Source organism: Labrus mixtus, chromosome 11, assembly GCF_963584025.1.
Source record: "Labrus mixtus chromosome 11, fLabMix1.1, whole genome shotgun sequence".
In the NCBI taxonomy this organism is placed as follows: Eukaryota; Metazoa; Chordata; class Actinopteri; order Labriformes; family Labridae; genus Labrus; species Labrus mixtus.
Window position 1 is genome coordinate 14,959,899 of NC_083622.1, and position 13,671 is coordinate 14,973,569.

The window sequence follows — 13,671 nt, forward strand, 5'->3', positions numbered from 1 at the left end:
GAACAGACTAGACAGAGATCCTGTCCCTTTAAGATGAATAAAATATACTCATACTGGAATACAGTACTGTAAATATTTTAATTAATATTCTACTGATTGGGAAAGTTTATTCCAGCCATTTTATGCAACTGTGTTTGACCTGATGTTCTGTTGTAATTTAATAAAAAATGTATGTAAAAGTATTACACTTTCTCATTTCCCCACGTATAGTATATTAATTAAATTGCTGAGATAAATTTAAATGAAATAAAAAGAGAGGGAGATCATATTTAATCTCTATCTTTTTAAAGCAGCAGCTCTACGTAGCGTAGGAGTGATTTCCCTGCAGTTTTTAGTAGTAGATGTCAGATTGACTGACTCTGTGAGAAAAGCTCACCTGGACCTGCATCCAGGGCCGAGCCAAGGTCAGGATAATCATTATAGTCTGCACAAAACATGCTGTGTAATCAAAGCAGGCCAGAACATTTCATTCAACGTGTACATTTTGAGACAAATTGAAACCAGGCTACTTTAAAAACATAAAAGCCCTGTTTTGGCTGAATTGTAGTTGTATGGCAAAGTTATTGGGTCACCAGGGGATATGTCTGCACAGTTAGTTAATATAGCGGATGAAAATCCAACATGGGTCAAGTTTCTGCATCTTGATTTACCATCAATCGACCAACCAACAAACCAGCCAAGTCTATGTTATTTTCTCTGTTCCTGGGAGGAGTGAGGATCATCCATAGACTGTAAATAATCTTCAGAAAAACAGCAAAGAAGCTAAGGACATACAAAACATATTGTTTTTGTCAATTCAAATATCCCCATCCTGTCTAACGAGAAGTGTTACGTCTCCTAACCGAGGAGGCAAAGACTCCTTCCAGGTCTGTATCTCATATTATCCTCAGAAACTATTTAAAACCCCATTACTTCCTCGGATCACTGTTTTCTTGCTTTCCACCTCTCAGGGTGACTGGAGGTCTCAGTAGACTGCAGGGTGTCATGCCCTGGGTTCTTGGTTGTGAAGAAAGAACCATCCTGGTGTCTATGCCAAGGTAGAAGAAATCCAATCTCCATAACAATGAGTTCCTCCTCTTTCTTGAAATAGAAATGCTCTTAGACCTGGTGTGACAGAAAGTTTTCAATATGCCTAATCTATATTTCCCTCTCTCTTGCATCATATCTGCATTTTTGCAGACTGGCTGCAAAGTACCATCACCATTTACTGCCAGCTCAATACTTCTCCTTCAGCTGATTCTACTGTGAAACACTGCATCCAGGAAACTGTGCTTGTGAATTAAACTTGATGCACTACATCTTAATAAACCCTGAAACCTATAATAGAATAAAATAGAATAGAATTACTTTATTGATCCCAAACTGGAAAATGGTGGCGTTACAGCAGCAGGTTATCCAACACACAATATGAGTAAAAAACACAATGTTTGCAAATCTAAACACAATATAATATTAAATACAAAGTAAATAAGCACTAAAAGATGTCAAAACTAAGAACGTGAATATATACAACCAGGATTTAACTAAGCATTACTAGTTTTAACTTGGAAGATTAAATATGGAAGATTGAATGTAAATGTGTAAAAACAGAGTTGTAAATGGTTGTAAATTAAATATGAAAGATTAAATGTAAATGTGCAAAAACAGAGTTGTAAATGGACAGTATTGACATAAGTTAAAGTGCATGAGTGTAGACATGTTATAAGCAGATAAACCTATTTTTGACTACGTTAACATATAGCAGTATCATCGTCATTTATTGACAGACTCGGGAGTCCATTAGAAAACAGATAAAAACATACATACACAAGATCTCTTATAATGTCTTTTTTTCCAAATATTTCTGCTCTTGTTTTTAACGTGTCTGACCGTGGGGGTAGTTTAGCGGAACTTACTGCCTTTGCCTTTGTTGCGTCGGACACATTTGACGAAACACCAGCAATGACAATCCCCATTAACTCCGCATTGACATAACCGACCTCAGAGTTTGCTCTTATTCCGAGGTGACTGCCGTAGTTTGAGTTGAACTCTGCGGAGAAAGGTCACCATAACTTGCAGCCTTTACGTGTACGTTATCTGTTTCCCGGTGTTTTATTTTCGGGGACTCTCGCAGGCGAATCTGACCGGACAAGATGCGTCTCACGTTGGCGATGTTGATCTCCCACGGCCGGGTGGCCCGGAAGATGGGTCTGGGTCCGCAGTCCCGAATCAACATGCTTCGGAACATTTTGACAGGACTGGTCCGGCACGAGAGGATAGAAACCACGTATGCACGAGCAGACGAAGTCCGTTTCTACGCTGAAAAGGTAAAGAAGCTGCTAACACAAAGCTAATGCAACACTATTATACAAGATAAATTATTTAATGTTGTTAAGACAAAGTATCAGCAACTAAATACTTGTTGAAGGTTTTGTCCTAAAAATTGAAATAGTCAATAATTAAGACTATAATTATTTAAACCTCAGTGGCTTGATAATATTTAACTATTTAAATACATCTATTTTTAGTTATGTACATTATGCATTTAAAAAAAGCAATGTTTAAACACAGACATGATCATTTTCAAAGTTTTATTTGGCCTATAATGTGGGACAACAACTTTTTCATGTCGTCATGAACCCAATCTTTTTCAAGATGTATACTTCCAGACCTGCAATAGTTTGACTAGTAAATGGTAAATGGACTTGAGTTTATACAGCGCTTTTCTAGTTTTCCGACTACTCAAAGCGCTTTTACACCGCAGGTCACACCTACACATTCACACACTGATGGTAGTGATCGCTATGTAGTATCATCCATCAGAAGTAACTAATCCCATTCATACACCACCACTGAAGCAGCTCCAGCAATTCAGGGTTAAGTAGTAATAATAATATTTATAATAACTTTATTTATATAGCACCTTTTAAAAACACAGGTTTACAAAGTGCTTTGACAAACAGCAAAAACAAGAACAAACTAAAGCAAACACAGAAGAACAGAAACAACAAACAAATGCAAAATACTAAGAATAATTAAATACAATTCAACAGAAAAGAACCCAAAGTGCACGATACCCAACAGACATAAATAACCCGACCATCACAAGAACCATTATAAGAACCCAGGAAACACAAGAACCCAACAACACGAGCTGAGACCAAGAGGGCCAAAGATTTAAAAAGATGTAAGAAACTAAAAGAGATGAAAGCAAATCAAAAGATAACAGCAATAAGAAGGTAAGAGAAGTAAAAGAAATAGAAACAAGTGGTTAAAGGATCAAAAACCCCAAAACTATAATATTAATAAAAATACAAAGTAAATATAAATATGTAACATAAATAGACAAAGTAAGTAAGATAAGAAATTACCAAGTTAAAACACAAGAGGAGATTAAGATATGAGCATAAATACGTCTTGTCGGACAATCATATCCCTATATAACCAGTCATTAAAAATCATGGACAAAAAAACGATAAGATGGCACCATTGTCGTGTATTAGAGGTGCACAATATGTTTAGCTTTGAAACCTTCATTAGCTACTGCAACCTCAAATGAATGTTTAAACGTCTGCATGGTCTGGCAACCTTCTCTGTTTGATGAATTTGTAACGAGACGTCAGGATTCAAGTCGAATCAACACACGCGCTTCAGTAAGCGGTGACTGTTGCATTCCAATGCGAAAAACCTCATTTGGACAATCAGCCTTCTCTGTTGTTGGAGCTAATCTATGGAACGGTTTACCCACTGAACTGAAAATGTGACACAGTTTAAATGTTTTTAACAAAGGTATTAAATCATGGCTGAAGGAGAAACAACATTGTTCTCACACCTAAACGCACATGAGCTCGTATATTTTTCTCTCTGTAACTGTATTTTATCCCTGTTGCATTCATAACTGCCCTGTATTTATAACTGAACTCTTTTCTTTTTCTTACCCTTTTTATCTTTATCTCTGTTGTTTCTAAAAGCCTCCCGTCGACAGGTGTTGCAAATTAGCGTTTTGCTATAAACACTAAGTGCAGTGCATCTGGAACTTGTGCATGGTTAAATGGTACAGCGCCAATGTTACTGTATGTCCATGTTAAATAAACAAACAAACAAACAAACAAATAAATAAATGTTGCCCAGCTGGGGATTGAACCCTCGACCTTCCGGATGAGAGGCGACGACTCTACAAACTGAGCCACAGCCGCCCCAGTGTGGTCTTGTTTTGTGCTACAGATCTTCTCAGGTCTGGGGTGAAGCTGACACTCTGACTTCATTTTCAATGTTCAGCTTTGATCTGTGTTTTGTGATGATTGAGGCAACTGCAGAAAAAAACAAACACATCTCTCAGAGACAAGATGTAGTAAAAGGAAGGAATGTGGCTCCCGTCATTACCTACCATCATACAGGTGAAGCAGAGGCCGAGATGTAACTTATTCTCTTGTCTTTGTTTTAGTCGTAGTGACGTCTGCTGTAGATTCATTGTTAGCCTTTTGTTTTCCTGGAAGTCCTCTCAGATGAAAATGTTACAAATGATAAAATACTACTGATTGATGAATACACAAAAATGTGTCCCTTTAAACCAGGGAGGGGCGACTTCGTTCACAGCAAGGGCCACATTCATTAAATTCTCACTGCCAGAGGGCCAAATTGTAGTATACAAAAAACGATTACAGTCAATTATGTCTCAAATTTTACTCAACATATACCAGTGATCATTTCTGGTTTTCATGATTTCATGGCAGATTTTGTCATGTTTTCTTAATTTTTCCAATTAATTGATATGTAAAAATTGACCTGAGGGCCACGTTGAGGGTTGATGGGGGCCGCCAGTTGCCCACCCCTGCTTTAAACATATTCAATATTTACACAAAAAGAGTAAAACATGTGATTAAAACACAACAAACCTTGTGATAGGTTTAATCATTTTTATAAATGTGTGCAACATACAAACTGATAAAGATTGTAACTTGAGGAAGGTTAAGTCCCACAACACACACTCACCCAGATTATTTGATTTAAAGACTAACATAAATCATCATCCCCACACACACTAGTTCTCACTGTTTGTGTATTCTTGTTCCATTTCTACCAGCTGGTTGACTACGCCAAAAAGGGAGACACTGATGAGAAGGCGATGAAAATGGCGAGCTTTTGGCTCACGGTACGTATCTGCTGCTCTCCCAACTGTGTGAAGTTTCATGCTGCCTGCCTCTGAATTTCAAATAGTTGCTGGGAGTTTATTTATAGTTGATTCTGCTCCCTCATGTCAGGAGAAGGATCTAGTCCCAAAGCTGTTCAAGGTCCTTGCTCCACGGTTTGAGACTCAGGCAAATGGCTACACGAGGATGGCTCACATCCCGAACAGACAGAACCTGGACAAAGCCAAGATGGCCGTCCTGGAATACAAAGGCAACCCTTTCCCTCCTCTCTATCCTGTGAAAAAGGAGAACAAACTCACTCTCATCAACCAGCTGCTCAAAGGCTACAGAGAGGAGAGGGCACAACAGTTGGCATCCAAAGCTTAATGAGAAGAAGCCTGACGTTGGATCAGTGAGCTGCAGACTGATGGTTGTGCTGCTGAGATGCTTTTGAAGAGTCACATGCAGATGCTGCACAGTGCAGCTTATAGAGACACATGCATATCTACACCAAAAAGAACAGTTCCATTTCCAGGGCTCGGAGTCGAGGAATATTTCTGTTCAAGGACATTCGTGATTATTAATGTATTAATAAATATTTCTTTATAACAGAAGTAAAAGATCGTTGTCTCTTTCCTTTATACGAGAGCCCGACCAGCCGATAATATCGACTATCTGCAGCGGCTAATTTTATCGCTGATGTGCGCCTTTATTACTAGATTTATTCACCAGTCAAATAGCATTTAATTTGAGTATCATTCGAGTACACTTGCAGTTCTCTTATACCAGTAGAGTGCTATATGGATTACAACAAGCATTATCACTCTCCAGAGCAGGGGTCTCCCAACAGGTAGCTCGCGGGCAGGTTTTCAGTAGCTCGCCTATAGGTTGACCGACTGTGTTAAAAATAAAAATAAAATCTGACGACGGTAAATGCACCTCTTCCCACTATTCATATATTTGGCCCATAAAAACAAGTATGAAGTACTAATGTTTTCTTGGACATTGATGTGAATTTAAGATCATTGATAAGCATTGGCTTATTGCAATTTCACACATGTACAAACAGTAGATTAATTCAGCTGAGCTATGTAAATAAATGCAAGCGATTTGATGCAAGTAGCCCATGGTCACTTTCATTTTTTTAAAGTAGCTCTCAGATGAAAAAAGGTTGGAGACCCCTGCTCCAGAGTGTCTCGCAGTGATGCACGTACATATGCAGTTACTTTCCAGTTAAGTGACCATCTTGTTTTTATGCTATATCTTTTCCACACGTGGGATTACTGCATTTAAGGGATCAAGGCAATAAATGTGTATATCTATAAAGATGGCAGATTGATCTAAGAGAGATATTGGTGGATATATCGGTATCTGATTTTTTTCTCTCCCTAATATCGGTATCAGGCCCAAATATCGCATATCGGTCGGGTCCTACTTCAAACACTTCAGCAGGTTGTTGTGTTGTCCCCATGATGCTGGCTTACACACAACAGCAGTGGTCTCTTCTTGTACTTATGAAAGGGTTCATTAAACAAATTTAAGTTGCACTTCATGATGTGAGGTCTCATTTTGCAGCAAATACCAAATCATCCGAAGTCTTTGTTGTTTGGATCAAGTTTCAAAAACTCACTCCTAAAAAGCATGAGGAAATGTATATTAAATACATCGTTATGTTTGTTGAATCTATCGATGTGTATTGATTTTTTGTACAAGGAAATATTTTAATTTATATCATTAGGGTTATATCAATATATTTATGTACTGTTATTCAAAGCCTTATCAGTGGTACAGGTTTCTCACTGAAAAATGTATGAAGTTTAATTCTGTGTGAATGGAAAAATGATATAAAAGAATAATTCTGACATAAATTAAATCCTGAACTCAAATTGTTACAAATCATGTAAGGCTAAAATGTTTGACTTTTTTCCTCTTCTTAGACCGCTGTGACAGCGAGACCAAATCCATTTACAAACGTTGCTGTTAATACAGAAGTGTGTTGCGACTCTGCACTTCAGCAGTCAGAGAGGGGATACTGGCAGTCGCTGTGAAATAATGAGGCTAGCCTACATCAGATTGTGACCAGCCTGGACTGTGTCCCGTGGTGTTTTACTTTAATGAACTCTTGTAATGAGAACACACTAAATATGATTTATGGATATTACACCGACTCCTCTGGACACGTGCCCTCTTCCTGTCTCGAAAGCAAAAAACACTGCCAAATAACACAAACACACACACAAGGCCTCTAATAAAACCAGAATTTTTTATTATTTTGGCAAAAAGTCATATGTACAGCATATTTAGAATTGTCATTTGACACCATTAAAATGCATTTGAACAGTGCTTGAGAGATGTGCTCTTAACCAGATCTGAGTCGCCTAAAAGCTGTGCTGTTTTCTGTCATGCATACATAATCTCTTTTCTTCAACTTCTCTCCCCTGCGTCTCTCAGTCCCGTTGTTGTGTCAATATACACACAAGTTTTAAGCAGTGATGCAGTATCAGTAGTCGTGTCTGTTAGCCGAGTCACCCAGCCCTCTATTCAGTCAAATCATGACAACCGTAACAATAGGCAACAGCAGACAAAATGGCATATATGCCTAATATTAACCACACGTGATCCACAATAATGATTTATACTGCAATTCAAGGATCATTCTGTTTCACGTTACACCTTTGACTACACCTGTACAAGTTACACACCACAATCCTAACATCTTAAAGTTCTCCATTACAGCAAGATCGTCACTGATGAATAAGTGGAGTATTCAGCGGCTATTTTCCTTTGACATCATCCACAGGGTGGGGAGCTCCAATGCTGTTGTAATGTTGTACTCTGCTGTGTCGTCACTTTTTTCACATTTATTGGGAGGCTGAAAGATGGACATAACCAACTCCAAATTGATAAGTACCTACAAAGACTAAATCAAGACCGTGTTTCAGCTAAAACATTTAAAATCAGATAAGCTACAATAAGAGGGCAGCTAATATTAGCATTCCACCATTTCTCAGCAAACATAAGCGCTAGCTAGGATTTTATAACATTCCTATTTAATCATTGAAGACTTTAAAAAGCAGGGTTGGCATTCAGCCCCTTCCTAGCCAATCGTAATGTTTGGTAGCAAATAGCTGAAAGCTTAGATACACTTTTGTCTAATAGTAGCTGATGGGCTTCACTTAAGATGTTTTAACTTAATACCAGACAGTATTAGGTCCAATGTTAACCGAGACAAAATTATAGAAATTTATGCTTCATCATGTATTAACAAATATTATTTCTAAACCACTGATACCACCATCAGAAAACAGCTAATCGTTGCCACGGGGACTATAGCCTCCATACATTGGGCGCACAACATAACCGCAGGCTAACAGCGCCCCAACATCAGCGTTAGTGACAAATTCATCCCATTCCTCTTGTATCATTCAATACTTTCATAGATTAACGTCAACATGATGTTTACTTCCTTGCTAATGGTATTACTAGCTAGATTGGCTGGATGCTAAGGTTAGCTTTTTTCTGATGGTAGCTAACGTGGTTTTATGTTGGATAACGAGAAATAGAAGGACAACATTATAACAGCATATGAGCTTCCCAATTAGAGTGTGACATTAGAGGTTATATGTGAATATAGTCAATTAGACGAGTACCACTTCTACTAATCCAGTGAATGATGCAGATGAAACAGGTGATTTTTGTTATTTTTCCTTTCACTGATATTTTTAGTCTCTGAATTGCAGTTGTAGACAGCTGGTGATAAACTCTGTTTCGATGACACTCTTACATGACTTATCATCAACTTATTTTCAATATTCATTTAAGTTGGCTAAGCATGATGCGTTCCTTCAAATGTCCGGGCAGCTAGTGGTCATTTTCAGACTGTATTTACAGGCTTATGCATCTGGTGTGAATACTGGTTTCAAAGCAGTCGTATAAAAGTGACATCATCACGAATAAACAGACTAAGACCAGGAACATTAAAGTGCTCCATGCAGGACAGACAAAATGTACAGTTGTGTTGCCATTTTCACAGTTCATCTACAAGGCTTTTTTTTTTTCTTCTTCTTTTTAGCTCAATGTCAGGGAATATGAAACTATTTATATTTGTTTAGCTTTTAACAATAAGATTAGACCAACAAATACTCAGGTTTCAGGTAGTAGACAGGGGTGAGGATAAAGTTAGTAGTATTTTCAGAAATGCAGCCTCCTGCTCTTATATCATGGATGTGTTGCAGTTGAGAGCCCTAAAAGAGAAAGGACAAATATTCAGTGTTATATTGTAGTGTTCCAGTAACTTGAAAATCACCCCTGTCCTTGTGCTGTATTGCATCAATACATTCACCAACGTCTACATACACAGAAATGACATTTTAAAGCAGGCATATTCTGGACTCTGGTAAAAATTCAACCAAAACCAATATCATATAATACTGGTTTAAGATTGACTTTGACAGCTCGACAAGGTTTTAAATGGAATTTGTCCAATTGAAAAATCGACTGAAGCCTTTTGTATGTACATACAAAGGTATAGATTTCAATAGACACAATAAGCCAATATTGAATGGTCACATGGAGTACATAGATCAGTTTGTTGGACGAGATATACAATACAAACATGCGTGTTTTACGAGTGCCCACAGTAAACGTGACATTTTACATTTACACATCAGCATATCAATCCAGAATAACCAGCTGCAATGAAGTAGAAATAGAAGAGTATGAATTCATCCAACAAACTCCATTGAGAGTAAATATCTATGGTTTATCAAAATGTGTCAAACATTTCCAAAAATGTTTTTTTTTTTTTACATAAACATAATGGCATGAGATTCTTCTGATGTTCACAGCACCGACTGGAATTTAATAATGTGGGGAAAAAATCATGAAAAAGGTTTCCTTTTTTTTCCTTCTTTTTTTAAAATAAAACTATATAGAGTAGAAGCTCCTGTTTAAGCTATTTACAAACTCTTCCAGGCATACCATCAATGCCTCATGAATGTTTGAATAACAGCATTTCAAGGATTTTGTTCGTTTCCGCACCGTGCACAGATATCATTCTATTGCTCTGGCTACATCCACTTTGTCGTCTTTCTCCCTGTGTGCCTTTTACTGGTCAATATTAAATATTTATTGCTTCTTTACTATTTAACAAGCTCAGCACTCCTATCTTACAGACATTTCCATCTCCGCTGACATCCTTCAGGGTTATTTTCATTCACAGGTTGAAAAGGGACCATTTAGAGAATCACTTTTCTGATGATTTCTCTTTGTCTTCCATCCAAACTTTTTTTTTTTGGCCGTCTCTTTTGTCTTAAACAGAAAAACCTTGATTTCCACTCTGACGTTTACTTTACTTTTAATGGCATTCATCCAGTCTGTTCTCGTCGTGCCATCCCAACTCTCTGTCTCAGTCTCATGCCTTTGTTCCAAACCCCCCTCCTCCCCCTCCTCCTCCTCCGCCGCTCTGCATGCTGAAATACTCTGTAAAGGAAGGGAGACGGGGTGGTAGGGGTGGCGAGCGTGTGGCCAGGCGTGGGGGTATCGGAGGTGGAGGTGGGGGCAGTATCGACGTCAGGTCTGCTGCTGTGGTGATAATCTTCTGCTCGCTGTTCCTCGGTACCTCAGGTCCTTTACGGGCCACCGTCTCCTCCACCGTCTTTACTGGGTCCTGGAGGACAGAAGATGGGGGTTTTGAACTTTTGACCTTTCTAATCCTCTGGATGGAGGTCACAGAAGTGTCATATGGGTCAGACACTGTATCAGTAACACCATACATATACATCACATTTGGACAGTTTCCAATACAACTCACCGATGCTATGTTGCTGTTACAGGCTGGGTAAAATGACACCTGTACTAGGTTTCCTGACCTCTAGTTCACTTACTTAACTTTCCACAAACTTTAGATCATGGAACCTGATGATGGTAGACCCTGGCAGATATTGCTGGAAAATTATGAAGGTAGATTTTTACAACTAAATACATGTACACAGCCAAATATAATATTTGATGCACATTCCAGTGTTATAAAAATGACTATTTTCCTAAATTGATTAATAGGACTTTTGGTCAGATTGAAACCCAATGTTTGAGTAAGGTGTTTAGTTTGGTTTTTAGTAATAACAGCCTCATCAGAACATTTTACAAAGTTTCTTCAGTCTACAGAGGCTGATTTAAGTTCCTCCAGCTTGGATCATGTTGTACTGAATACACTGTTTTATACTATTTTAAAAGCTTGCCCACATTTGTGGCACGAAGGGAGAAGTTGTTTTTATCTGTAAAAGGTTTTCTGGACGACACCTCATCTTGCTTCAGGCCAAATACTGCAAAACATAAAGACTTAAACATAACACCCCGCTGAATTGGTTTCCCCCTGAATCCTGGTCATGGAGATTTACTGTGTCACTGAAAGTAATTATCTACTACTACATTTCTTTCACTTAAACAAAGGAGAGACAGTGTGTTTTATTAAGCAACAGAAAAGGGAAACTCTTAATGCCCACCCTGATAACGGGCTTATAAAGACTAAAGGCCAAGTAGAAAATCATGTTGTTTAATTGTACTGTTAGCAGCCAGAGTCTCACAGTGTAATTAGATGTCTGCAGCAAGCGCAGCAATTTTTCGTGCTAGATTTCGAACAAGAACCTGAGGAACAAAGCACATAACTTCTTTGAACACTGGCCTAAAGGAAGTCAGACAATTCATTTGTTTTCTTTACACCACAGCAACAAGTGAACCAACTTTCTTTATCCGCAAACATTCCCCAATGTAAATTGAAAAACTGCTTCATTTCTCTACTGAACTTTTACTTCTTGTGGGCTACATTACAATGACTACTTTCAGTTTCTTTGAGTTTGAATTTCCTTTAATATCATAAACTACAGGTTGTCTCTTTATCTTAAAGGTGCTGCACACTTTTCCTGTCATGACTTTAAGATTCTATGTATTTTGTCATCTCTGCACCAGGCATTAAGGTTTCTCTTTTCATGTAAAATATTTTTTGCTAATGTCTGCATGTTTTGTGTGTAAAGTCATAGATTCAGAGCACATCTTCTGTCACTCATTTTTATGCAGTATGTAAAAGTGCAGTTTTGAAAGTCCCCCCAACATAGACAAATCATCACAGCTAACAGGACACCATCATCTGGTCTTGTCAACAAAAAAAATGTATTCCCCGTGTGTTTTCATATCAGGGCATGTGTTAAGTTGTGCTTTGCTCATGGTCAAAAAGCCTACAGGAAGAGACAGCAATGGTCCTCGAAATCATGTCTCCTTTCAAACCTCAGTGTGACACTGAGGCTTTTAATCTGACTCCTCTTGTTTCACATAAGACTGTGGTTCATTTCAAGCTAGCTTTGACGCAGAGGTTTTCATTTTAAAAGCATCAAAAAGGAGTTCCACTTAGAGAAATCTAATTTCATAAATCAAACACTGCTAAATGGTTTGGGGATGTTTAAAGTGACTATAGACACATATACTGTGAATGTGCCAGAAGTCTAATTCTGATGCCTTCACACTTTCATTTACTTCATGTGTTAATAAATTGGGAAGATTAAATAGACGTGAATGAATAATCTGTTTTCACCTCTGTTTCGTTCCCCCCTAGAAAACAAAATCTTGAAGGACTAAGCTCGGAAGTTGGGGAACTAACGAAACAATGCATCTTTTACAAACAGGTACCACATAAGGAGGCCTTGGGTTTCTTCAAGGTGAAAGAACATAGCCTTTCAAAGCACCCACTAATTCTATCGAAGTGACAGACAAACATAAGGAGCCCGAAAGAAAAACACACACAACTGAGATCGTCAGTCAAAAATGAACACTCAGAAAGCCAACTGATGGCGTTGACTCTCTGGATACACACAACCAACTGATCAGGTAAACTTAAGCCTCCCTTTATAGCCTCCCAGTCCAGCTGATTGTCATCAGCCACCAGGTGAGGGAGAACATCACAGGTGCAGTCAATAGCTCCTGATGAGCAAGGAAACCTGTGACCTAGTTTCCTTGGAAATCTAGCCATAACATCTCTTTAACTTATTTTTTTTTTGCTCAAGCTAGCTTCCAAAAACACGATAAAACCTCATTTAACAACAACAAAAGCTGACCAAAGTGCTTTACAATCAAACCTAACTAAAACCAATAAAAACACAGACCAATGTAAAAACAGCAGGACATAAAAAGTAAAAAGTGTAAAGACAGGAGGGGGGAGGGGGGGTAAAGGGATAATGAAAGGAATAAAAGCCAACTCTCAGGCAGAGCCAAAAGCCAAGGCACAAAATCTTTACTTTTACTTTATCCAAAATGTTCCTGCCATGCCTCCTGGTAATATGGCGGCAAGCATTCAAGGTAATTCAAGTGTGAGAGCAGCAGATAATAGTCTAGTCAGGATATTTTATTATAAATAAGTGGACGTGGCAATGAAAGTATTCAAGTCGAGTTTTGAAGCTTTATACTCTTTACTGCTCGACACGGTTGTCATTATACTATGTGCTAATACATATTGTAGTAATATGAACCCAGAAATCCTCCTTCGTGAGAGTCTGCAGACATGGACAATCTAATC

At 38.2% G+C, this 13,671-nt stretch overlaps 2 protein-coding genes across 2 annotated transcripts in view; one reads left to right on the top strand and one right to left on the bottom strand.

The window, feature by feature from the left end:
• Positions 1 to 1,922: 1,922 nt before the first annotated feature.
• On the top strand, positions 1,923 to 6,994 carry mrpl17 (mitochondrial ribosomal protein L17). The gene is made up of 3 exons (XM_061050249.1): positions 1,923 to 2,306; positions 5,063 to 5,131; positions 5,241 to 6,994. The coding sequence occupies exons 1-3, from the start codon at positions 2,133 to 2,135 to the stop codon at positions 5,493 to 5,495; spliced, it is 498 nt and encodes a 165-aa protein (XP_060906232.1). The 5' UTR covers positions 1,923 to 2,132; the 3' UTR covers positions 5,496 to 6,994.
• A 2,257-nt stretch (positions 6,995 to 9,251) lies between these two features.
• tmem145 (transmembrane protein 145) overlaps positions 9,252 to 13,671 on the bottom strand; it is a 41,677-nt gene continuing 37,257 nt past the window's right edge. Inside the window, exon 15 of the mRNA XM_061050238.1 lies at positions 9,252 to 10,776. Within this exon, the coding sequence (XP_060906221.1) occupies positions 10,522 to 10,776 (255 nt within the window). The 3' untranslated portion in view covers positions 9,252 to 10,521. The remainder of the gene's footprint in view (positions 10,777 to 13,671) is intronic.